The sequence below is a fragment of the Thermobia domestica genome, chromosome 4 (assembly GCF_964235325.1).
Source record: "Thermobia domestica chromosome 4, izTheDome1.hap1.1, whole genome shotgun sequence".
Classification (NCBI taxonomy): domain Eukaryota; kingdom Metazoa; phylum Arthropoda; class Insecta; order Zygentoma; family Lepismatidae; genus Thermobia; species Thermobia domestica.
Genome location: NC_137457.1, coordinates 322,271,304 through 322,298,975, shown reverse-complemented (window position 1 = coordinate 322,298,975; position 27,672 = coordinate 322,271,304). Strand labels below are relative to the sequence as shown.

Here is a 27,672-nt window from a genome sequence, read left to right as displayed (position 1 = left end):
CTTCTTCTAAATGGTTTAAATATGTCCTTAAATTGTGGCAAAAAAAAATTCCACAACGCAATTCCGTATTTATTGTGAGAACAGAATATGTTAACGAATAGTTTCATGAAATGATATCTCTTATACAACGAGAAATTACGTATGGTATGCAGTACAGTGTTTCGGATCTTTTATATGGTACTAAATGGCACCAATCGCACATGTTTACTGGCAGCTCTGAGACAAACTGTGAGCTCGACAGTGGCCGTTAAGGCGATTGCATTGTTTATTGGGGTGCTCTGTGAGGAAGGGAGTCGAGTAACACTTACTATTTATCTACAATACACCTACACTTTCCTTTTTACATTTCGACGTACATACATCCAGTTTTGTTCTATTTTATTTTCTTTTTTCATTCTAAACTTTAAATAAATCCTGTCTTTTTGGCCGTCCGTATCGGCGTTAAGCTCTCTTTCACTGTCTTACCTTCCTTCCCTATTTTGATCTTTTCCTGGTTTTGCCCTCCTTTCCCGATTGTGTCCTTTTCTCCCCGATTGTGTTTTGTAGTTTCATTCAACTTTGTTCCTGAATCATATATCGTCAATTTGAGGTACCTTAAAACAATTAATCAATTGTAGCACATATGAGTCTACAGCTGTGGCATCGTGCTATTTAACAGAAATTGATTAGATCAAGAAGAAGATGAAGAAAAACTAAATATAGTTCTAGTAAAAGAAGAGGAGTTGGAGTTTGATAGTGGCTGTGCTAGTGAGTGTCTCATGGCTGGTAGTGCTCCGATAGAAAGGAGGTTAAGTGGGCCCAGTGATACACTTAAACTTTCTTTTCCATTTACACGTATATACATTCCCTTCTTTTTTCTACACTTTCTATTTCTCTTTTCTTTTTTCATTTTATAATTCCCACTTTCCTCTACTTTTTGCCCAGTTCACCTTGGCTTTTCGCCCTCTTTCCCTGTCTGAACTCCTTTCCCGACTTTGACTTTGCCTTTTCCTGATTTTGACTTTTTTCCCGATTTTTGTCCTTTTCCCGATTGTGTCCTGTGTTTTATTTTATTTTGCTTTTGAATCATAAATCCTCTCTTTGAGGTACACATTTGACCATTTTTGCAACAGTAGCACATATGACTAGTGAGCCGGTGCACCGACCTATTTGACCGATAATGGTCTACGACAAGACAAGTGTTTGTTTACGTGTCTTACAATCACCAGAAGGATATTCTGTATTATATATAATTTTCTTATTTTATTTAAATCTGTATGTTTGATATCAAATTTCTTCTGTGAACGTTCTCGTAATGCATTAAATTTACATTGACAGAATAACATAAAAATCGAGTCTCAGTAACAGTTTGCCGTTCGTTATGGCTGATGAAGCATCTGTTAGGTTGGAATTAATGTGCAAAGAAGAAAACGATTATGGCTTTTATGAGGATGATCCACTCGAAGGGAAAGGGTGTACGTACGCAGCTGTGTCAGACAATAAAGAGTTAATATCAGCGGTGGGAATTCAAAAAACAGCTAAGGAGGAAGCTATGACGCCTTCCGATATGGAAGTAAACATTCATATGGAGACATCAGAACCTGTAACTATGATTTCTTCTGATATGAAATTAAACATTGATATGATGAAACCAGAACCTGAAGCTAAGATTTCTTCAGATGTGCAATTAAACGTTGATATGGTGAAATCAGAACCTGCAGTTAAAGTAAACTCTACATATGAAAGTAATTTAGATACGCTAGTTAATGTAGTAGATGAAGAGAGATTGGCATCGTGCTCTATAGACTACAGTCAATTAACAATAAACACTTTAAATTCAGTTGGATCAGAAAGGTAATGATAAATTTTGTGTATGGTAATTGGTTTAGATACAGAAGGCGGTTACAGTATCGCCTGTGAAGTATCGCAAGAGTTGGATGGTCATCCGGAATAAGGATCAATTTTTGGAAATTTGGTGGGTAAATTGGAGAATTTATTTTGGTTTGTGAGAAAGACTGAGTAAAAGTTGGATGAGGGAAAGAGTTAAAGGTAAGAAATTGGCTGTTGTAGGCTAGTTTTGATGTTATAAACGGCATTGTATGTGGAGGCGTCAGGGACTCTTTAGCGGAAAGTTAAACTTGTTATGATTTAGTGACGGAAAAGGTAGTGCGAAACTGGTGCACATATGTTAAGGTTGTGACATACCGTGTTTGAATTTTATGCAAACATAACGAGCGTTACATGAATTTGTGCGAGAGATACGGTCTACTGATAACAAGTACAATGATAATAATATCTAACCTTTAAAGTTGCTATTGAAACTCGCATCACTGCAAAACCCACCTGTTTTAACTACCTTCTTCACACATATACCAACCGTCACTGACGTGCCTACTCCATTTCAACGCAGCCCGCGCTATTGCACGGGTGCGCCAGCATCGTTCTGTCCTAAATCGGTTAGATAGCATTAGTGTTTTTCAGTTGCCACCTAGCACAATTTAGTTTGTGCTTTTTGCGCTGCAGGATTTATCTTTATGTCATACATCCGAACACCATGCTTATACGCAAGAGGTGATGTTCCATTCCATTGTTTGAAAGTTTACATGCCTCAGTTTTGAATTTAACTGACTTGTGACTGAATCTAACCTACTCTAATGTAATGTAACTTAATATACAGTAATGTAATCTAACCAGATGTAGTACATTTGGTACTTATCTTCGATGTTTGTTTTGCCCTCCGATAACAGCACAAATGTCTGAAGTAATACAGTTTGAACATATTTTTATTTGTATACAAAATTCAGGTAATAGATATCACGTGTAAATGCTCACCCAGCTCGAATTAATACTTACATTTTAAGATTATACATTTTTCGCGCACCTTTTGTATGTTTACAATGCTGATGCTCTTGAAAATGATTCACATTTAAAGTGCTTTTAACCCTTAACATACCAAGCGGGTTCCCATAGTGACCCCAGAGGGTGATATTTGGTGATAATTCTGCAACTGTAAGAACCAATTTCATCTCTATATGTATATGTAGCTGCATCCTTTTGGGATATGTGCTACCTAATTACATCAGTGAGACATTCGTTAAAAAGTTAAAAAAATAAGCTGAGAAATTAAAATGATACTTGGAGTCCTAGGAGACCCCAGCTTGGTAAACAACGTTGACGATTTAGGCTAAGTGCCTTAAGGGTTAAAAAAAAATAAAAAATAAGAGAGAGAACGTAGCAGTAATGAATAGGGGTATGGATATTTGCGAAGTATATTTCTGAAATGTTCATTACTGGAAAGAAAAAAAAAGTGTGTCACTTACAGACAACGTATTTCGAACATAATGCGCGAAGATTGTTCCGTAGGGTGTTCTAAGGGATTAGCAGAGTACACAGAGAAATAATTCTAAAGAATTATAACATTTCAATACAATATTTTAATTGAAGAAAAAGAAAAAAGTAATAATCATGTATAAAAGAATGCGAGAAGTTTTTACCTAAACGAGTGTAATTCCAAAGTTACTTTTCGAGAGGAATATAGGACAAAATCCCCCTTTGACAATCTCCCCGGGACATAATCCCCCTTGACAACATAATTCCTTTTACATTTACTAGATTAGATGTATATCTTATTGGACAAAACTTGAGCACAGAGCAAATACACTAATTGCAAGGAAGGGTTTTACATAATTTATTATATAAGGAAATGACAATCAAAAATATAAAATTCAACTACGTTATTTCGCTTACCTTAAAGGTCGAAGAGAGTACCAACGTCCTCTTACATGAGGAATGTCAGGCATTCTGATATAGCTTTTGAAAATATCTGACCATTTTTGAAACAGACGAAATTAATTTTCAGAGCCTGTCAAATAAATACTCAGGTATTACTTTTATTTCATCATTTGTTCACTCTCTCGCCATCCAAATCTACTCATCATCCATGTCTACTCGTCCTTAATCACATCATACATATATTACAATAACCCACCATTAATTCTCCAAACATAGGTCACAATCCTAAGGTTCACACTTAACACATTTTCTTATAAGCGAATGCTACAGACTGTAACAGTCAGCTTTCATTAAATTAAAAAGTTGTTTAGAATTGTACATTTACAAAAAAAAAAAAAAAAATCTCATATAATGTGCACAATACACATAGTTTGCACTACGAACAGACTAGCATAACATAGTTTTGACAACATAAAAAGCAAAACATTCAATCATTATCACGATGCAACATAAGCTGACACACTATCTCAAAAATTCCCGACAATATGGCCTACAGCTTTGAAAAACTCGTTTATACCAATCTCCTTACGCCTATAGCTGTTGCAAACTTCGACTAACTGCAGTTGATAAGGAGGTTCTTCTTTACACCAGCATTTCTCCCACAGTTGTTTTGATAGCAAACTGCGGACACAGCCTCTGCGTCGCATTGGAGCTCATCGATTAATCTCCATATACTGGGCTGAGAATACCCAATTGTCTTCTTTATTTTATTATTCCAGCCTTCGCTGATGTTTGTCCTGCTTTTCCCGTTGATTGTAGAATCATGCACATTCCATATACATGGAGGGAACTCTGAAGGTATCCTTCGGAATCGGATAGTATCATCTGTTGGGGTGTGGCGGAACGACCCAGTTAGGTACGTTACATCAAAATATTGTAGTAGCTCTTGTCCTTCTTCTGGAGAAGTTTCGATTAATTGTCGCATTCCAATCCTAGCATTGACTTCCCAACACACGACCTAAACTCCAGGTAATTCTTATAATGGTTCACCAATCCTAATTCTTGCACTTTGCGCTAAGTAGATTGTCGTAAATAAAGCGCACCCATGAATTTTTACGTTTTTGCTAAAGACTTCGACAACACGTTCATTGCAGCAATTTCGAAGTCCATATCAACTAACGAAATAGATCACTAAGATCACAAAAGTTCACTAAACAATTCGCGATATATCTGATTTTTTTTTTCTGAAAAAGAACGTATACTACTGCAATAGGCTTTTCTTTGACTTTAATATGGATGGTATATAACTGTCGGAATCCTTTTTGTTGCACTTGAAGTGTGCTATCCACATACGAAGTACTGTGTTCTATGCTTACTTAATTCTACCAGTTTACCTTGTTGTGCAAACATTATCATCTTATTCTCGCTTCAGTTCCATTATCATAAATAAGAGAACTCTTCAACTGTTCCAGTAGTTTTCCACCGTCCTTCAATATAGAGGTCCTTCAAAAGGTGGTTCTTATGGATATTTCTTACATCGCCTGCGTGTTAAGGTACGCTTTATATTCTTCTCAGAAGCCAAGGAAGATTTCGCAGAGCTAGACAATCCTCGCACACTTTCAGAATTTACGACAGACGGAGCATCTCGAGAAATATTAACACGGTCCTTCATATCTTGCAGGGTTTTGCAGACCTAAAAATATATTTAAAAAATGAAAAATATAAAAAAAACATTATTTAAGTACTAATATAAAAGTACTTTAAGTTGCTTTAATTAAGTACAAGGTAGTTAAAAATTTGGAAAAAAAAAAAGTTCAACCATAATTATGATTTAGCGTTAATCTAGAAAATAGGTTATTCACTTTCGAGAAAAAACTATATCAATCAACTCATTCAAATTACTTAATTAAATACAAGGCAGTTAATAGTTACAAAAACAAACTTCCCAAGATAATTATCATTTAGCGTTCAACTAAAAAATAAGTTATACACATTCAGCACGAAACTAATGGGAAGCATTTTGGAAATACATACAAACGTATTACTCCTCAATTTCTGTATCCTCGGATCTATGGTTATGCAGGACTGTCTTCAACACGCGTTATTTCCTGATTCGCTGTTAGAGATCCTCTGCAGTGTTCTTTTCGTTTCCGAATGCGTGTCCAACTATTGTTGCCATTATTTGCTTCTTTTTGCTTGGTGAATAAAAGCCCTTCATATATAACCTTATGTCCACCTTTATTTGATTTATCACTTTCGTGTTCCTTGCAGTTATAACTTATGATAACTACTACAGTATTTACTTCTGTCATTCAACACACAATACTCCCTTTTAATAGTAAACTGTTATTTTGCTTTCACATTTCAGAAACTACTAGCTTGCATTTACGTTCCAGAAAGCGCAAATTACAGCGAAACACTTTAAGAAAAAAACCTTAATCCGCCGAAGAACTTTGACAGCAAATATTTAAATTTTCGAAAAGTGAAAGGCCACACCCCGATTGCCTCCCATTGGTTCTAAAGAGCCATTCAGGAGCTGAACAACAGCCATAAACTTTTAATTGTTCCCAAACATCTTCCCTCGTTCAATATATCCAAACAACAAAAATTATGTATTTAAAATAAAAATAATAATAATAAAAAAAAAAACGCCCCGGTAATTTTGACTGTCAGGGAGATAGTCCTGGTACAATTTTCTGATAGAGGGAATTATGTCCTACAAGAAGTTTTTGTAGGGAAATTTTGTCCTGAACGAAAAACCTTAGAGGGATTATGTCCGGCGTGGATTTTGTCCGGAAATGAACAGAATGGTCGAAATTAGGAACGAGTTTGATCAAGAATAATTGGAAGATTTTTCGTGGATGTTACCTAGAGTAATTCTTAACTTATCCTAGATTTTAGAAAATAATAATCCAAAATTTATTCTCCTCTTCTAGTGACGTAAGGGAATGATAAGTTATTCTATCCACGGTTAGAAACGGAATAGCTCCCATCATGAGTACCATTATTTTAAAAATATGTTTCGAACCTTGGCCTTTCCGTAGAAACTTTTTTACCTAGAACTGTGCAGTGCATAATTAGATATATTAAATGAATTATAATTTCAGCTTTCTGGAATGCTGATGCTTGAAAAAAAAGAAAATCTGTAGTTAGCAACCATGAAAACAATCCCTTCAGTATATTTATATATCATTCCAAATTTGACCCTTTTCTGATACGCTCTGCTGCCTACTACACAATTATGTCAATTGAGATCACATTATCCTTAATTGCTAAGCGTAATAAATTATCAAATAGTGTCTTGTAGCATCCAGAAGTATTTAGGAATGCCTGAAAAGGTGCCAGGGTAAGAAAAAGGTTTCAGTTGTTCCATATAATACACGTTTTTAACTTGGACCAGTTAATGACAGCTGTTTTCCCTCTTACTTTGGATGGCATAATTGGAGATTTGTTAAAGATAATTGAAACATATTATTCATTATTACTCCCCACAATACAGAAGTATGAGATAATGTCGTCACGCAGAAGTAATGAAATGTTTTCCAGGCATTGTATATGATTCTTGTTTGGAACTTAACGTTTGAACAGCTGATATAATACGGATGACTATTATTTTTGCTTTTGTGCAATATACTGTTAGGTATTATTTTCTATAATCTAGATGGATGTGTCAATATCTTTAGGTACAGTTCGCGGCATAGAAATCGTTACACAAATTCTAAGACCAAGTAAATAATAAACTCTTGACCTGTTTGCTTATGCACCCAGAAATACATGTCCCAATCGATTAGTTGTTTTTATTATTCGATCCAACTTCTCCCATCCTCCACTTATCCTTGTCTAAAGCAGTGTGTGTGACGTAATACACTCTTTCCATTGAGTTGGAAAAAAAAAAGAATGAAGTTTTCAACGTTATAGCTTTTAAATAGTCTTTTCCATTTGTTTGTTCTAAAATATTTTTAAGAACCTACATTTAAAAAGTCACACAATGTTCCCAGATCTTCATAACTGCCTTTAGTTCAATTCTTTTCCTTTTTTAAAGACTGTACGCTAGTAAGATGCTCCCTAAGAAATCCACGGAAATTGCCAGTTAGGTTTTGTGTTTCCTGGAGACTGTAACGCACACACAGAGCTCTAATACATCTACTGACAGAAGTGAGTGTTAACCAATGATTCATTTCGTTTCATTTTAGTACTTGCAAGCAAATGTTCCAGGGTTGTCATTTTGCCAGGACAGGAGGGTATAATTCCACCTACGTTGAGCTTCACAAATACGTAATGTCTGGTAAAATATATAGTAATACACTAATAGGAAGTGAAAATCTTATGTCGGTGAAGAATTTCAACCCCCCCCCCCCCAGAAAAAAATTAAAAGAGACTGCTTTTAGCAACAAACCTATAGACATTTTAGTAAAATATGCCCTCAATCGAAGAGATAAATTCCTGCCAAGCTTTCGATCGCTGAATAAATTCCTGTCTACGCCTGTCTAAATCTGTGTATATAAATCATCCCTCTCTGTCTCCATACTTGAATCTCTCTCAGTCTCTCATTGTGACCCAGGAACTCAAATGACTTGAGATCAAACCTTCGACTCGTCAACCAAATGTAAGCTCTCTAGCAATGTGCTATCGTAAGTATAGGTTTGTTGCTAAAAGCAGTGTCTTAAATTTTATTCGTGGTGGGTGGGATGGAGATTCTCCGCCGACATAAGATTTTTACTTTTTATTAGTGTATTACTATACATCTGATCAAACAATATGTATTTATGGATCTCGAGAGAGGGGGAATTACACCTTCCTGTCCTGCCCAAATGGGGCCCCTGAAACATTTGCTTGGAATTACTGATGAGAAATGAAATGAATCATTGAGTGACACTCATTTCTGTCAGTAGATATCTTAGAGCTCTGTGAGTGGATTTCAGGCTTGAGGAAGCACAAAACCTACTACCGTTATTGGCAATTTTCATAGATTTCTGAGGGAGCATCTTACTAGCTCGCAGTCTTTAAAGAAGGGAAGGAATGAAACAAGGTATTTATGAAGCTCTGGAAACATTGTGAGACTTTTATAATGTAGGCTCTTAAAAATATTTCAGAACAAGCGAACGGAAAAGACTGTTTTAAAACTATAACGCTGTAAACTTAATTCCTGTCTCTTTTTCAGCAATGGAAAGAGTGTACTACGTCACACACACTGCTTTAGACAATGAGAGATGGACGAGTTGGATTGAATACTAGAAGCAACTGATCGATTGCGACAAGTATTTCTGGATGCATAAGAAAACGGTGCAAGAGTTCGTTGTTAATTTAGACTTACAATTTGTGTAACGGTTTTTATGCCTCGAATTGTACAAGCCAATTGATCTATTTGAGATATGTTTCGAACCTGAACTAGGTAATGACAGCTATTTGATTTCTAACTACTGAAGATAAAGTTAGAGATCATGCCATTTTTACTAGATAAGTGAAATGAGCTTTGAAGTTTCTTTAATAGAATCTGGAACGCTGGAAAAATAATTGTAGTTATGTAACACAAAATATTTTATATTTCCTCTTTTGATAAATGTTTCGAAATTTCGCTAATTGTTGATACCATCGCCTCTTCTAGCGTCGGAAGGGAGTTGTGGACATTGTTTTATATTCTCTAACAGCTGAGGGGTGCTTTGGATATCATCTTTCTCTTTTCGTTCTAAGAAGAAATGATAATAGGTTATCCATGTTTTTCTCTGAATTGGACGGTGTACCATAAATAAACTATAAGTTGTAGCCATATTTCTACTATACTTTTTTCAGAGTTATTTCGAAATGAATTCTTATTCCAGTTGTTTGCTTAAAATTATCTTTGCTATACTAAAAGCTTCCTACTTCAAGTGTGCCCCTGCTTGCGCTGGTGTGGACATTTGTTACCCGTACCTCCCTTAAAAGAGGGGGGACAAGTTGCTTTGGCCGAGATTTAGCAATTGTTGGACGTGAAAGCGTTGCCACAATGAATTATTTAACGGACTACACTGTGCACTGTGTTAGCAATTCTAAGCTACCCTACGATCTTCACTTAGCAAAACCAAAGGACTCAACGACAAATTTACAACACAGCCAAAAGCATTCCTCAATATCAAAGGACAGAATGACAAATTCGTAACACAGCGGAGGTTAATCAGTTCTTTCCCGTAAGCAAAGGAAAGGTTTCGTTCGTAAGAGTAAGGCGGGAGCGGGGTCAAAGTATGTTTCACATATTTTTTTTGAAATAAGTCACGCTTACAATAGAAAGGCTCTATTGACATTATTGATGTAAACATAGATGTATTTTATTGTTTAGTTGTTTCGTTTATTTACTTTTATTTAAATAGTTTTTATTATGGCAGAAAAGTTAATATTTGCGGTTTCACCAAATTTGTTCTGTGACATTTTGCGAACTTAGGCTCCACTTACGGTTATTTTGTTCAGATCTCGCTTATCATTCTTTTTAGTAATTTTTTTTTGTTATTAAAAGAAACACAGAATTCACACTGGCTTTATGAATAATTAAGTACTTCAGTGAACTTTATGGGGAGTTTGAACCAACAGGTAGAGATAATTTGGGATGATTTGTTTTAATTTATTTACTCCATGAAAGCATAACACTTGTTGATTGGAGGGTTCAGTACAGTACACAAGATGATACATATAAAAAGGAAATACCTAATACATAATATTTAATGCGAAAAAATCATCAAAACTTTCACATTACAAAAAAATATTTAAAAGTTTACATTAACAAAAATAGTATTAAATAAAGGAAAAACAAAAAAAATAATAGATTAAAAATTTACATAGTTTACTAGGATTTGCCAAAAAAAACTAACTTGTCTGTTACTGAGATTTTTAATTTTGTAGAAATTTGTTTACGGAGTAATACATGTTTTGTATTAAGTATTTTCTTTTAGCTTTTTCTTAAACAACTTGTAATTGTTTTCAAGTTTCATTTCATTTGGTAATTTATTGTAGATACTGTTCCCATATGTCTGGGCCCATGCTGAACGAAGCTTAATCTACTGAAGTAGGATTTCTTATAAATGTTCTTAGTACTATATCTGTGTGTTGTTGGAAAATCCTCGTTTATGTTTTCGATAAAACTAACTATTTCATATATATATAATGACGCAAGAGTTAATGTTAAATTTCCTAAAAAAAATTTAAAGCTGTTTCTACGCTTTCAATGTGCTATAATTCGTATTGCTTGTTTTAGTTTTAAAAATAGTGCAGAGCTTTCTCCAGAGTTATCCCAGAAAATAATTCCAAAACTGAGAAGTGGATGGATACGCCCATAGTAGACTTGTATGAGAGTGTTTGTGTTTACACTGTTTTTTAATGTTTTTGAACATACAATTTTGAGTGAAGTTTATGTAATACTGCCTGAATGTTTTGTGCATTTGAGATTTTCATTAATGATAGTCGATAAGAATTTAGTATTACTTGCTAGTTGCATAGCTGTATTTATTGTTGTTATCCTGTCATCTTTTCTTTTATTTTGAATAGTGTGAAAAATATATATTAAATTTTAATGTTATCCAAAACTAATTTGTTACTGCTAAACCATTTTTTTTTAATGTTTCGGTAGCCTCTTCAAATTTAAGAGTTAATGAATTTACGTGTGTCATATGCATACAGTACTATATTTGTATCTGGCATGTTGGTTTATATATCATTTATATAAATTAGAAAAAGAAGCGAATCTAGGATGGAGCCTTGTGGGACTCCACGTCGGATTTCTCTGACAGTTGATTGGATATTCTGTGAATGTTGAGTGAAGTATTAGTGATTTCTACTCTTTTTTTCTATATTTTAAATAGAACTCCAAGAGCGTCGAACACTTGTCTCTTATACCGTAGTGCTGCAGCTTCTGTGGGAGAATTCCATGATTTACAAGATCAATCACTTTGGTTAAATTGTATAATATACCTAGTACCAGAAGTTTTTCGTGTAGTGCTTGCAATATACTATCAATAATACTGAAAGTAGCAGATGTAATACTTTTGCCTGGCAGAAAACCGTGTTGGTGTTTTAATATAATATCGTGTTTCATGAGAAAATTTAGGAGCCTGGTTTTGATTATGTTTTCAGTGACTTTGCTAAAAGCAGGTAATAGTGAGATTGGTCTACAATTTCCAGCTAAGTAATTGTTACTTTTCTTTTTTTTTATTTTGAAAATTGTTTTTATTTTAGCTACTTTTAGTTTAGTAGGGAAGATTCCTTGTACAATGCATTCATTAAATAAATAAGGAATGTGTGGTGCTAGTAGCTTGGCACATTTTTTAGTGATTTTACCGGTATTTCGTCCCTGTGCTTTTCTTATCGTGGAATGTTTTTAATTTTGATAGAATTTAGTATTCGGTTATGGGCCTGAAAAAACAGTTTCAGATACTCGTGATGTAGCCGCTTTAATAGTGTGATAGAATCTTCTGTAGTATTAGAGGTCCAACTGATTCAGCAACTTCAGGAAAATGTTTATTTGGAGCCTCACAAATGAGTATTGGGTCGCTAGTCAGTGTTCCATTAATATTTAGTTTGGTGTCATTTGAGGATTTTTTTTTATTACGTTAAATATTAGATCTTACCACTTCCCATAAAGCTTCAGATTTACTTTGTGCAGTTACAATTTAGTGTGAGAAAAAATCTTGTTTGGCATTTCGTATCATTTTCTTGTATTGGCTTACAAATAATTTAATATTACTTTGTCCTCCCGAATTTTGTGTATGTGTAAGAAGTTGGTGTTTTAGTTTACTATATTGTTTGATTGCTGGCGTTATCCACCCTTTATAACTCCAGTTTGAGCTTTTGCACTTTACTTTCGGAAAACATTTAGAAGGATATTGGAAAACAATTCAAAAAATTTATCAATACTGTCTTTTTTATATATATCTTCTCATTGTTCCTTTTAAAGTAAGTTTAGAAATTTACTAATTTTTTTGCACTATAACACCTACAGGTAATTCTTTTATTGTTGTGATTAAATATATCTCCTAGCCTAATTTTCAGCATGGTAAGAGAGATCATCATGTATCTGGTTTTGAAAGTTTTCGTATTCTATAGTCGTAAAGACATTATCAATAGCTGTTTGTGAGTGTGTAGTTATTCTTGTTGGTCTTTTAATCATATAATTGATGTTATAGGAATTGATAAGCCACCACACACGATTCTTTTCTGAAGTTTCTTTCAAAAATTTGTTAGTCACCACATATTAGTACTTTCTTTTTATGTAATTTGTTGATTTACACCAAAAGCACAAAAACACATAGATATGATTGAAAGAATACAATCAAAATTTTTGAGATTACTTGCTTATAGAAAAACTGGTATGTATCCAAAATACGAGTCATATTCAGAAATAGTACAAAACTTCAATATGAACACGTTGAAAGAACGGAGAGAACATACGGATCTTTTATTTTTACACAAATTACTACATGGTAAAATTAACTGTCCCAGTCTTACTTCGAAGGTTCAATTGCATGTCCCATCAGGTAAAACCCGCGTAGGAAATAGCAGTACATTTTGCTGCAGAAAGGCAAGAACAAATATCCTCGCTAAGTCTCCTATATGGAGAATGAGTGCTTCCTACAATGCAATTGAAAGGATAACTTCTATAGATGTTTTTGGAATGTCGGAGACAGTATACAAGAATAGCTTTAAAAATATGTAATAATGAAAATATATAACTGTATAACCTTGTTTAACTATATATATAACTAAGGGTAAATGTATTTGTAAGGAACAACACTAACTGGGCCTAGAGCCTGTTGTGTTGAATAAAATAAAATAAAATAAAAATAAGATTTTATCGAGCAGATATTGTAAAGACTGCAAGAATATTTGTATCGAACCAAATTGGCTACGGTATACTTTCACAATAACAAACTTTTGGGGTATCTACTATATTTCAACAATTTTCGCGTTTATTACAGATTCACGTCCGTGTTTGGTTAAAGTTTAATAATTAGTTATTAGAGGTAATGTACAAAAATATTCCCAAGATTAGTTCCAAATAATTATAAATATGTATGTAGAAAATTTAAGCTCGATTATATATTGGTATCTTACTTTCAAGGGAACTTTTTATGCAACATCAGCATACATAATGCGAATATATTAACATTCGGAGAAAAGAATCTGATTGAACAATCACCAGTGAAGGAGAATTTTTATTTTTTAGTTTCAAAGTAGTGTTTTTTAAACAAAACTTTTAATTTGTAATTCTTATTTCTTACTTAAGTATACAAAATCACAGAAAACCCATTTCCTCTAAACATAAAGCAACACGTTGGGCAAACTATCACTGTATGGTGCTGGAGTGACAATTTGAACAACAAAGTGTGGGTGGGTGGATTAGTATAGATACTGCGTTAAAATATAGATAAAAATTGTTGTGAATACGGTTCGGATCCCTATCCGTTTCCTTATTTTTTCTTTCATTTTATTACACTGCATATTTTGAACACGCTTTAGCGTGTAGTCCTTTCACTTAGATAAACGTTTTGAATGATTATAATTTGCTGGGCTTCAGCAAGTATAGTCTCAGACAAGATATATCACGTATTTTCTTTTCCCTCATCCGTTCTGATCTTTGTTTAGGTTTATAAAACAGACACATTCAAAAGGAAACATTAAGCATATACAAACTAAATATCTTGCCTTCCAGCAGCATAGATATTTCGTAAAAAGGACGTTGCTTACGCCATTTGTACTTATATGGTTGAGAACATTCAACAAGCTAATCCTTTCTTCAGACCAGCGGGGTTTAAGGTCATATATACTGTAGAGTAGGAAAAATAATTTTTTTTTTTAATTCATTAATTGTCCAAACGTTGTGGTCGGCAGCCCAGTTATTATATATTCTATCAAGCGCAGATTAAAATTTGTTCATTAGTTTAAACTGTACAATCTAGTTAATAGTAAGCTATTAAGTTCTTAACTTCTTTTGCAATAGAAGCATCAAATATAATACATTAAAAAGGACAACAGATAAAAATTTTGATAATTTATAAAATCACAGATGTGACAAGGACATTATTATATAAGAATATTCTTATTGCATTCACTAGTATTACTGTGTATAGTAGAGGCGAGAGTTTATTATTAGGTTTCCGAACTATGAAAATTATAATTGTCGGAAGTCCTGTAGAAGGGCTACCATTTTACCTATCGTCAGACAGAACGCAGAAATTGTAACGATAATTGAGGAGCTATTTTGTGCAGACTGTTCAACGTCTTAAGAGTAGATGTATTTTGCTCCGTTACCTTTGTATTGAAACCACACCAAGTAGTAATCAACCGTTTCCAGTTTCAGTGTTGATGAACATAATCGGTACCATATAACGAGAAGCGGATATTGAAAAATCAATTAAGCGTCATCATACAAGTAAAATACGAGGTAAACAAGAGTTCCATGTCGTTGTCAAGCTGTAATAAACAAAGAGCAATACAAAGACGGTACGTACTTTCATTCTTAAAAGTAATCTCCATCAGAATCTAACAACTTTCGCCAACGTTCCTGCAGCTGCGCAATACACTCGTGATAAATCTCAGCCGTTATTTGCAAAGTTTTCCATGAATGCTTCCTGCAGATCCCTCTTATTTGTGAATGATCTCCCACGGAAGTGGTTACTGAAAGAATTAAATAGGTGGTAATCCACTGGCGCAACATACGATGATTATTATGAATGACATGGTGTCTTCCAGGTCTTCTTTGCCACATGTGGTTGGGATCGTCTTGCAAGAGGAGCATATTCTTGCAATTTACCAAAACCGCCTAATTCTTCTGCAATGCACGATACACCCTTTGCAACTGCTGGCAGTAGAGGTCACTACCGATGGACTAATCAGGTGGAAGAAGGTCGTAATGCACACGTTACTGCCAATTCAATCATATAAATAGATAAAACCTTTTAGGGTTGCAGAGGTGGTCTTGAGATGTGATGACCTGTCACTTGGTGACAACCAATGTCTGGTACGCTTAGGAATGTTACAGAATACCATTTATGAGCAGTAAGCAAACAATGAAAGACGAGTGTATTTGGGTGCCGAGTGAACAAAGATAAACGGGCTGTCACTCATTGTATCATCTCTGCCATCAATTTGTTGGGTACCGGCGTGCTTAATTTGTATATCTTCCCCATCTCATGCAGTTGCAGTCTTTTTCAGCGGAAACATGGAACCCCTCTGCACGTTCGACACACGTTTTACTACTGTCTTTTTCTATGGCTGCTCTCAAAGCCTTATTATCCAGCACATGTGGTCATCCTATGCGAGGTTCACCCGAAAAATTCACATCTCCCGCATGGAAATTTTTGAACCACGCCTGACAGCGTACGTTTACGGCGTTTTACCTAAATGCTTGACATATGTGGTGACTTGACGTGGCAGGTGACAAGCCAGTTTAAAGTCATAGATCAAACACACGCGAACAAGCTGCGAGCTGCTTTGATACTTCCAATTCTCTTCGACACTTGACGAACTATGACTGGTGGATGTGCACAACTTGCCTGTTGAAGATCCATTATCAACTAACTCGCGATCGCTTGCTAGCCTCGGGCGTCATTTTTCTTCATTCTGTGAGGGCTTGATTAACAAGACGTCAGAAATTGCAAGAACTATGTTTAGTTACTTTGTATATCATCTCTTCCTCCGGCACTTTATTAAATTTGCCATTACTATAATATACCGGTCCTTCCGGATAAAACATTGATACAGAACAAAGTCATCAACAAATAGGGACAAAGGACTGATTGGAATCGTTTCAGCGTCTTAAAGAAATAAAATTTTCATTCATAATAACCTAATAAACTCGGTAGTGGTAGAAATTTCGTACTATTTTATGTTTTGAAATTGATTTTCATAAAACTCAAATCATTAAAATATCAAAATAAATGATTTATTAAGTGTTCAAAGAATAAGTTCTATCTTTCGCGATAACTCTGTATTGAAACGGGAATTAGTGGTAGATACAAGCCCTTTGCAGTTTGAAGGTTGGCTACCATAGGAAAAATCGTAGGTCAAAATGACAAGCTGTTTCTAAATATTGAGTGCACAAGTGTCATTCTTTCTGAACCTAAATGCATGAGTCACTAGTATGTTCGGTTTGAATATTGTTATTTATGCAAAACGTTCAAGATACCGAGTTGGTTTTTAATCAGTTCATTGTCCCAACAGTAGCTTTGTCTTCTCCGTTATTCCCAAGTTCAAATAGGAAATTCGAGAAATAAAGTTTCCAGTTACAACTCAAATAACGACATAATAAGTTATCTTCATGCTTGTTATTGCACTAAAATCAGAAGCTATAATGTCTTTCTAATATTTCCAACTTCAGTAGTGTTCATTATAGAAAAAAATATATTTGATAGCAAATTCTTCTCTGTCGTTTTAACTTCCTATACGCCGTTTTAATAAGACAATGGTTAATAACGTGCATTGCCTAAATTTGATGGTAAACAAAATATATTGTATTCCCCACTAAAACGGCTCAGTTGGGATTCCGCTTTCGATTTTTGGTTAGAGCTTATTTTGTTGGGATTCCTCGTTAAGCTTTAGTTCCACGTCTCATATAGCCTTACTCTGGAAAAGACGCTAGACCCACAATCAAATGCGGGGGGCGCGGTGGCTCAGTGGTAGAGCGTTCACCTCCGGTGCTTGGGGTCCTTGGTTCGATCCCAGCTCGCGCCGGGACTTTGTGGTGGACAAACCCCGTGCTCGTGGGTTTTCTCGGGGTTCTCCCGTTTCCTCCCACTTTCTTCATTCCACCGTTTCACTCATCTGTCATTATCCCCGTCTCCTTTAGCCTAACCGGCATAAGAGTGGGACGTAAAACTTATGATTTCATTTTTTCATTTCATTTTTTTTCCACAATCGAATGAGTTTTCTTACTTCTTTCGTATAATTACACGTAATAGTTTTGCTTTATCAAGGAATTCATTCACATTCTATGTAGGTTAAGAGAAGAACCCTCGTGCTTGTGCTACTACTGCCATCAAAACAAGTTTATAGAATGATGCACTGTTTACGCATATAAGCTTCAAAACCACTTTAAAATACAGAGACAGAGAAAATCATTATGTCATCACAAGAGCGTAAATTTCCGATCAATCCATTAAAGTTGTGATTTTAGAACAATACTCCATCCGTAGATTTTTAAATTGTTCTTTAATATTTTCAAATCAGGCAGTTAGTACGTGAGAAAACCAGGCTGAAGTTCACACAAACGAAGAGATACTTGTAGTTTACTTGATTTACAAGTCTTCTTGTTTGACAAACCGGTTTTAAATTATTTTATTACAGAAGTAACTACTCTCAAAAAAGAAAATAATCTCACTTATTTTCACCTCTGATAAATTCATAGGAGCTTCTAAGACCAAAAGCCAATTTGTTGAAGAACTAAATTGATATGTTTGTTCGTCTTGCAGAAAGAAATATGTGAGTCACCATTAACTGGTCCCCTAATTCAAGAGATACAATCTTCATTCTTCCAAACTTTTTTATGTTCACTGTATTCGAGATCCTCAAGGGTAAGATCAACCTTACCCTCAGGTAAACGAGTTAATTCAGACTTAGTTAGAATTACCCAGTTATTTATATAATAAAAGTAATATTTAGCTTCTTACTAGAAACACATTCAAGTTCTTATATTGATCAAATTAAGTATTATGTACGGATCAAACCCATCACACTCAATGTGTCTAATACAAATTCCCAGCTATTAGATCTGTTACTATAATAATGATTTGTAAATCCTGACTGAGAGGACAATAATAGCAGCTAATATCGAAACATATATTCGTGGCGAAAAGTAAATTATTTTTCCAATTATCATAATGCAATTCTCTATGAAATGTCTATATGAACATAAAGAAAGTTTGTCATATAAACGAAATTGCATTATTGCTGTGGAAAGTGCGAAGATTTTAATCTTTGTACTCAATAAAGAAACAATGTCGAAATGGTGAGACTAAAGACCATAATATATGGTTCCTGCGCCAAAAGTTTATTTCATTTGTATCATTTGTATATTAGAATACAGAGTTATATCCCAAAAAACTCTCTATATAATAATATATTATCGAAGATGAATTCACTGCTTGCCATAACAACTTGTAACTTTTGTTACAAGCAGCATTAATGCTAAGATCTGAAGAAAAAAGTATCCTCAGCCATTTATTTGTTAAACTTGTAGTAAGTATTACATAATACTAATTTAAACAGACAAAAGTATTAAAGAATTTATTCTTAATTATTGATAAAAACAGTTCACATTTATCCTTTGTTACCTGATATGAACTTTAGAAGTACAATTATTAAATGACTGGTTTGAAACTAATATGTACCATTCTTTATATCTAGTCCGACGCATTAGTAGCTAACAAGATTTAACGCACCAAATCATGTCTAAAAATACAACAGAAATTAAATGACACAATTGTATGAGAACTTGCGTAAGCAAAGCTACCGAATAATCACTCGATATTTTAATAGTATTAAATCGGATCAACTAACTGAACAAATCGGAATGAAGAAAAAATCAATATTTGCTTTCATATCTTTTTACTTCTTATTCAAAGACTCGATCCATGTATGCATTACGAGTAGACATAGTCCGGTTGCACGTTAAAAAATGTTTTACTACTCCACTTAGATCATACATTTACAACTAGAAAATAAAATATGATAATTCGTATCTACTCCTTACGAATATATATATTACTAATTTATAATAATTATTTGAATACAACTCGGACGTCTGCATATAAAATCAGTTTTACAGTAATTTGTTTGATTTTTCCAAGTTGTCTTTTCCTAGCAATAATAAAATCTAATACACGAGTTAATGGATTGTTTACGAAAGAGGTCAAAGGAGTGAAAAGCGAATATGATACTCATCTGAATCAATGTAGCTGGAAGAACTCTTTCAATGCAATAAGGAATGCAAAAAAAAAAAAAAAAAAAAATATTAATACAACAACAAACTTCAATAGAGAATAAATTAATGAAGATGGCTACTTGTTTCAGTAAGAGAACAAGACATTTGTGTCGTCAATGTTGCGGGGAGCAGCTTTCTGTAATAAATGCTCTGTTACATCCTATCGCTCGTGGATATTCGGCACTCTCATATTGCTATCGGTTCCAATATGTCAATATTAGTCACTGAAAGTTATCACCAATATCTGTCAGTTGCAGATATTATGTCCTACTAATGAACTGTTACATAATTTTAGATTTGACTTATTCGAGTTTGAAAAGTTACTTGAATTAGATTTAGAGCTAATAAAATCTGAACACAAGTTTTTTTTTTTTTTTTAATCGTTCTCGTATCTGCTGCACGTATTCCTGCAACCACTGTTTTCTTCTTGCATAGTAGAAGAGAAATGATCACACTATAAATGTGACTGGTTGTCTACCCAGAAAAGACAGATAATTAAAATTGGTACATACTACTAGCTACAACATGGTGTTTAATTACACACGTAAATATGCAAAATAGAAATGAGCTGAAGATTGTATTGTCCCATTGTTTTCTTGGATTCAAAGGTTTTTTAATTAGCGGTTAGTTTTGTGAAATATCTTACAGGTAGTGTAACAATGGTGGTCCTTACATTCTGACTTGGTTTGTGTTAAGATAACAAGTGCCTGTCTTGATACTTATTTTCTACTTTTGTAATCTATTTCATCATTTATTTCAACGTTTTCCGTTTTCGGAATTTTGAAGTATAATTAATAAATTATTTTTTCCTATTTTGTAATACAAAGATTTTTAATGGCATCCTTAAAACTGATCACGGTTGTATAATAAAGGATAAAGGTAAGTACGATTTGAGTTATGTCGCCTATGAATTCCCTTATTTATGTGTACCAACGTTTGATATTAACATCAAATCCATATTACTCAACAACTTGTGTGCATATGTTCTCAATTTTTGATACATTAATTTTCAGCTTACATAGTAATATGTGTTACCTTACGTCCAAAATTATATGTATTTGCTTCTAAATATTGAAATTTTCATTTATGTTTGTTAACTTTATACATCACAGAGAAAATTTAACTGACAGAGTCACAGTGGAAGAGGGTTTGCCTGTGGTACTGGTAATTCTGCTTCGAACCTAGGTCGGACCAATGACGTTTTTGATGTTCACACATGCTCTGTGGGGATTTTCTCAGAGTTTCCTCGTTTCCTCCTAGCATGATTTATAACATTTTCTTTTTGTGTTTTATCATCACTTTCAGTAATTAAGTAATCTATATTAGTTTATAGATTTAGTGTTATATATTTTTTACACGCAACCAATTGCATGTTCTTTAGTATTGGAAATTTTTTTTTAAATTTTTGCAGTTCTTGATGCTTTAATTTCTTTCTAGATTAATAGGTGCATTCTTTTCAGTAAAGGAAATATGTTGATCACACAAAAGGATTTAAGTTCTGATCCATCTAACAACTTTGAAATTGATATGGACTCTAACGTAGTTCTTACAGAAACACAGCTTTTATTAAGTCACAAATTAGCTTATAAAACTAAGAGAGAGAATGTATATCAAGACTGCAAAATGAGATTTATTGGGGATTCAGATTCAGCAAGAGAAATGGAAACAAAATTGGGTGAGAAATTTCTCAAATATGAAAAGTGTGATAAAGGATATAATGAAAAATATAACACAGAAGTTAACGTCATGAAACATACAAAGCAAAGGCCTCATACGTGTCAGCAGTGTGGCAAGGGATATGTTCATAAAGGTAGTTTAACAGTCCACATGTTCACTCACGCCATAGACAAGCCTTTCGTCTGTCAGGAGTGTGGTAGACAATTTGTTCAAAAGGTAGAGTTACATGAGCACCTGTTAAAACACTCAAACCAGAAACCTCATACATGTCAAGAGTGTGGTAAAGGCTTTATTAACAAATATCAATTGAAAGTTCACATGCGAAGACATACAAATGAAAAACCTCATATATGTCAGGAGTGTGGAAGGCAATATTATGAAAAAGGATCCTTAAATAAACACATGTTAAATCACTCAAGTGAGAAACCATATATATGCCAGGAATGCGGTAAGGGATTTCTTCAAAAAGGTCATTTAACGACTCATATTTTAACGCACACAAAAGAAGAACTTCTGAAGTGTGAGATGTGTGGTCAGGAATTTTCCCAAAAAAGTAACTTAAGAGTACACATGTTAACACATACAGGGGAGAAAGCTCATACATGTGAGGATTGTGGTAAATCATTTGTTCGAAAAGAACACTTAAATGTTCACAAATCAACGCACAGTAAAGTAAAGCGTCTTACATGTCAAGAGTATATTAAAAGGTTTTATCTGAAAAGCGGTTTAAAAATGGAGTTATTTGAGCCCACATGTGAAAATGGTTACAGGTGTCAGGAATATGGTAAAATATTTTCTCAAAAGAATTATTTAAAAATCCACATGTCAAGGCACAGAAATGACAAATATCATATGTGTCAGGAGTGTGGTCAGTGTTTTCTGCATAAGAAAGATGTAAGAGTTCACATGTTTAAACACACCGGCGTAAGCCCTCATATCTGTCGAGAATGCGGTAAAGGATTTTGTCATAAAGGTAGTTTAAATAGACATATTTTAACACACACTGGAGGGAAACCTCATACATGTCTAGAGTGCGGTAAACGTTTTACTCAAAAAGGTCATTTAAATATCCACGTACTAACGCACACATATGAGAAGCTCATACATGTCGCGACTGTGGCAAGAAAGATTTCATTAAAAATTTAGCTTAAGAGCCTACATTTTAAAGTACAAAATAAAAGCTTCGTAAAGATTTCCTCTACGTGGTTTAAGTTTGTGTTGTCAAACAACGGACAAAAACCTCGTACAGAATTTCTTCTTAGATTGATTCAAATTTTCACATGTTAATGTACCCAAAGTAACCTTAACACATGTCAGGAGCGTGATAGGTGATCTTGTCAGGAAGATAATATAGAACAACGTGTTAAAGAATAGCCTTATCTGTCAGGAGTGTGTAGGGGCTCTCCTTACGAAAGTAGTTTAAAACCACGTAGTAACCGCTGAAAGCCTTTAAATGTTAAGTTTGTAGCCAGTCATTTCGATATATAGCTAGTTGAATTGCCCAGAGAAAACAATAGAAACATGGTAGTATTTCCACTCGTATTTTCCGTTGCTCAGAATTTTTCTTTGCTACAGACTTCACTCTACTCTGCTTTTCTTTTACCACCTCTGTCATGAAATAATTATAAGCTAACGCTTTTGGCAGTGATCATTACTGCTTTTTTTGTCACCCTCCCACTGTGACACTGTTTTTGGTTTGTATACCTCTATCTCATATCCATTTTCCCCTTCATCTTGAAAGTTAATTCAGTATAGTTCTATCTGCACTTGCCAAGACCATTGCCCTGTAATAATCAGCAGATCCGTTTTCCTCGTAAAATTGCTCCGTTAACTCGTTAATCTCGCATTGTTAATTACGTTCCTTCTACCTCCTCCAAGCAATTCGTTGCTCCGCTGTGGTGTAGATTTGTGTCCGAAGAATATCTAAATCGCCGCTATCATGCACCGTGAACCTATCTTCTTAAATTCTCAACGTCAAACATTTCCCTTTATCAAAGTCATACTATACCAGCCCCTTTGTTCGTTAAACTTGGGGGTCCTTCTGTTCTAGTCTCGCATTAGTAAACCTTCGAAACTTAATCCTTTTATCGCTCCAATTTTTCGTTCCGTTCTTTTATTTCTAAGATACATGTTTCGCTTCCTTGGGTTTTCCAATTTCATACCCAAATAGCCCCAGCTACGACTATGGCCCCTAATATTATTTTTAATCCTTTTAAGATCGTATTCTGAAATCAGTAGACTCTATTAACGCAAACAATTACCCTTCCTCAATGAAGTCACGTGTATGTAGAGGATGACTATGACATTCATTACTGGTCTCGTTATAGCATAATCAAACATTGGAGACCAGAATTCCGAGACTGTAATAATTGTCAGATTGATGGTATTTTGGAAATTTACGTCAGTTGTAATCAGGCTTATCTTTTTGATTGTTTTATGTTTAGCCCTAAAGTTAAAGATAGACCAATAACCTGGATGTACAGCCACCCGTTTAGCATCTTTAGTAAAGTAGAAATTGTATAGAATTGAAAAAAGGAATTGTAGAAGCAATTTCGGATCCGAGAACGGTACTTCTTTTTCAGAATATTGATAAAACCTCACCTTGCAGGAACCATAAATTTCTTTTAAATATACTTAATCTACATGAAAAATGTAACCGCGATAAAGCTACGTGAATATAGAACGTAACCCAAGGAAGACTCGAATTAGAATCGACTCCACGAGTAGTTAGAATTAGGGAAAGAAACGTGTAGCCTTTAAACCATATTTGGATGTGCGTGAGAAAAGTTCAATATATATATTGCACAATTCCAAACACAGAAGAAAAGTGAAATTTAGCTTGCGATACTGAGATTACATCTGTAACGAGCTACAAGTGCTCTAAATCAGCACTAGCCCTATTATAAAAGCGAAATCATAATTATAAAAGTATATAAAATAAATAAAAATGGTTGTTATAAGATTTCTGAATACACAAATATAAAATAAAACATAATAATGTCCAATAAATGTTTAACAACGAAGAAATCTCAGAAGTACTTGATTTCAAAACCAGGCAAGATAAGTAACAAATAATCAAGGTTTTATTTTGTGCCTCACAGGCCGGGAATTTGTGATAATTTTGAAGCTGAAGTAAAGGCTTCCAAAACTATTTTGAAATTCGTGGGATTCATTTCGTGACGAGAAAAACGGAGTACAAATTACTACGTAACAGAAGAGGGTTGATTACAATATGAATAAATCTCATCAATTAACAAGAGCTTCCGAGTCTAAAGAAGATGTACAAAGTACTCAAGGAACTACAGTTGAAACAAACTGTCACGGTCAAGATTAGGCTTCAATCCTTTATGGGGAAGATCAGAACCAGATTTCGAAGCATGGAAAGGAAAATGCAAACTGTATGTACAGAAATGGCTGATACGAAAAGACTTTCCACGAGTACGCGAAATGCATGAAGGGTGTACTGAATGTGTTAGATCAAGGAGTAAGCAATAACCAGAGTCAAATAAAGAATTAGGACAGGAAGTAGAAAGCATAAAGAATAAGTTACAGAACCGTGTAGTATTCCAAACTCCTTTGATGCATACCAGTGATCCAACAGAAGATAGGCAAGTGCAAAATCTAATGTATCTTGGAATCGAAAACGAATCCAAGTGAACGAACATGAACGATGTGATGAAAGATGCAATGCAAATATCTATCAACCATCTTGAGTTTTAGATTTTGCATCTAGTTCTGGAAGCGCGTACAAAGGCCAAGAGGAGACAATTGAATCCGGATCCAGACATGTAAAACTTAATGAAGTAACATCTTTGACGAAAGATAGTGGTCGAATAGACGACAAACCGGCAAGTTTTCTTTTACAAAACTTCGAAGAAGAGTATGAATTAGTAGGCATAAATAGAAGTATTCATTTGGAAGTTTTACCACATATTTAAGAACAACCTTTTTCGGGATGGTTCAATATAACAAAGAGTTTCTTGCACAAATACGAGGATTTCAAACATGCTCTCTTTGAAAATTTTGAAAATGATCTTGTGTTTGCCAATCGGGATGCTCAGGTTAGAAACCGTGAACTTGATCCACGTTGTAGACAAAATATTTCGGAATTTGTTGTTGGTCTCTATAACAGTTTAAAAATGTTGAATATTCAGCAATCAAATGCTAGGACCATTACGTCCATACGCATTTTATTGCCATGTAAATTGCAAAGAAAATTACTTTCGGCTCAGTGTATTAATTTCAACCGTATGTTATTAATATTTTAAACTTATGAGAACAATTCGATAACACAAGGTATTTCAAATTGGAATTTTCAATAAAACCTCGTAGCTAAGAAAACAAGTTACTTCTTTATACGGAACATCAGTATTAGTTGCACTATTATTCGGAAAAATCGGAATAGTTCCTGTTTCGGAAGCAACGATAGTCGGGATGGCCGTACAAATATAGATAATTCTGATTCCAATGCATAAAATTACCCTTTCCGTAAAAGCTTTAGTTCTCGTAGTAATTATAACCAAAGTTAACACAAATATCAGGAGTTATACGAACAGTTTAAGAAGAAATATAGGAAACAACTAACCTCCCAACGTTACTTGCAAATGTGCTGTTCAATGTAATTCTTCAGATTTAAGCCAAGATGTTTCAACTAGATTCTGCTGGGTGAAATCAGGTAAAAACCCTGCCAGCTAAAGACATATGTAGTGAGTTTTCTAATGGAATGAATCAATACCTAATTCACAAACAGTGTAAAAGAAAAAAATATATAGGTCCTAAGAAAAATGTTTCTTTGAATGAACTATCATAACAGATATGATTCAATTGCTGTAGGAACAACTAATTGGAAAACATGAGAAGAATGGAAAAAAAGTAAAGCAGAAGCTAATCGTGCGTCATGTGGGAAAATATATATACACAAAAGAATGAAAAGTGGAAGAAATATACCCAAAGGAAACACTTAATACGGGAATGCCAACAGCCAAATCTTTCAGAACTCGATACGACAATTATATTAAACTCCCTAGAAGCTCAGGCACTGAACTAAAAATCGATTATAAAAATACTGAGCAAAAATCTTATCTCAAAGAAGTATTTATTCAAAAAGTTAAAAAATTTATAGGTGCTAATAAAGAAAGTACAAATTCAAGGAATTTACAAACTAAACAAGGGATCTAATATCACAGAAGTAAATCTACTTAATCCAGGGAAAAGGAATAAAAACACGAAAGATAATTCTCGATATACAATTGTTAAAATTTCAAATGCAAACGAAAATAAAGTGCAAGCATCAAGGAGTGCATGTACTAATGTAGAACTTCCATTGTTTCATAGCTTACAGATCGAAATTGACCTTCCAAAATTAGGTGCACTCAAGAATGAAACTGGAAACATATATTGTAAAACCAGCAATTGACAAAAATAATCCGGAAATTTAAAAAAAATCAAGAGGGAAACAGATAAAAACTTAGTGGCCCTGCGTGGCGTAGTCGTTAACGCTCTCCCCTTTGGTGAATGCGGTCTCGGGTTCGATTCCTGGTGGGACCACTTGGTCGAAATAGTATAACAGCTTTTTGAGGCCAGCCATCTTGAGTGAAGTTTTTCCCCTCACTATTCAAATGCCGGGATGGTACCTAATGGTCCCAGACCGCTTCCTTCCTTCCGCTACCCGGATTGTGTGCTCGACGAGGGACGTCATCCCTCAATACGTGATGAGCTTAATGGCCATAGATGTCGACAGCACAGAAATTAAATCCTAATACCAAATAAAACGTTAATTCACGTAATGAGGAAGGTAACAAACAAGATATAACAAGCTTAAGAGTGGTAGCAATATACATTCCGGTAAATCTCTCAGGTAGCGTAACATTAATGTACTGAAGAAATAGTCTTTTTCGAGAAAAACAAGAAACAGATTGAAATCGTCAATAACATTCTTCCGCAGAATGTGCTTCTAAATATGAATATCTGATGTGAAGCCTAAAATTGAATGCACTGGAGGATATAACGGGTCAGAATATAAACCACAAATTCAGCATGTGTTTTTTAGAATGTGTTAGTTTAATATGATTTTAATGATAAAATATTTAACAAAAAATAATTATTGTTTTAAATATCTCGTCATTTTAATTTTTAAGTATTTGTCGCCTTTTTTGATTTTATATTTATCACGAAGGCTTTATAATTCTTTCCTGCACCATATGAACAATGATTTAGTTACTATCACAATTCAGCAAACGATTATATTTTAATAATTTATTTTCTCTATACTCTGTCACTATATATTGTGTACAAAACATTACCTTGTAATGCACAAATAAGGCAATTTTCTTTAAAAGTAATTA

At 34.2% G+C, this 27,672-nt stretch overlaps 2 protein-coding genes across 5 annotated transcripts in view; one reads left to right on the top strand and one right to left on the bottom strand.

Annotated features, from left to right (window-relative positions):
* Window positions 1–796: 796 nt before the first annotated feature.
* Window positions 797–27,672, top strand: part of LOC145684392 (uncharacterized) — a 53,530-nt gene continuing 26,654 nt past the window's right edge. Inside the window, exons 1-3 of one of the 4 annotated variants that reach the window (XR_014131295.1) lie at window positions 797–1,833; window positions 11,538–11,826; window positions 21,112–21,242. Coding sequence is in view for 3 of the 4 variants with exons in the window: in XM_081756661.1 (XP_081612787.1) it covers window positions 1,361–1,833; window positions 21,112–22,474 (1,836 nt within the window). In the remaining variant the exon portion in view is untranslated. Of the gene's footprint in view, window positions 1,834–11,537; window positions 11,827–21,088; window positions 22,530–27,672 lie in introns of those variants that run through there. The other 3 variants (XM_081756662.1, XM_081756661.1, XM_081756663.1) reach the window with 3 other exon arrangements.
* Window positions 4,994–27,672, bottom strand: part of LOC145684391 (uncharacterized) — an 84,633-nt gene continuing 61,954 nt past the window's right edge. Inside the window, exon 3 of the mRNA XM_081756660.1 lies at window positions 4,994–5,404. Within this exon, the coding sequence (XP_081612786.1) occupies window positions 5,380–5,404 (25 nt within the window). The 3' untranslated portion in view covers window positions 4,994–5,379. The remainder of the gene's footprint in view (window positions 5,405–27,672) is intronic.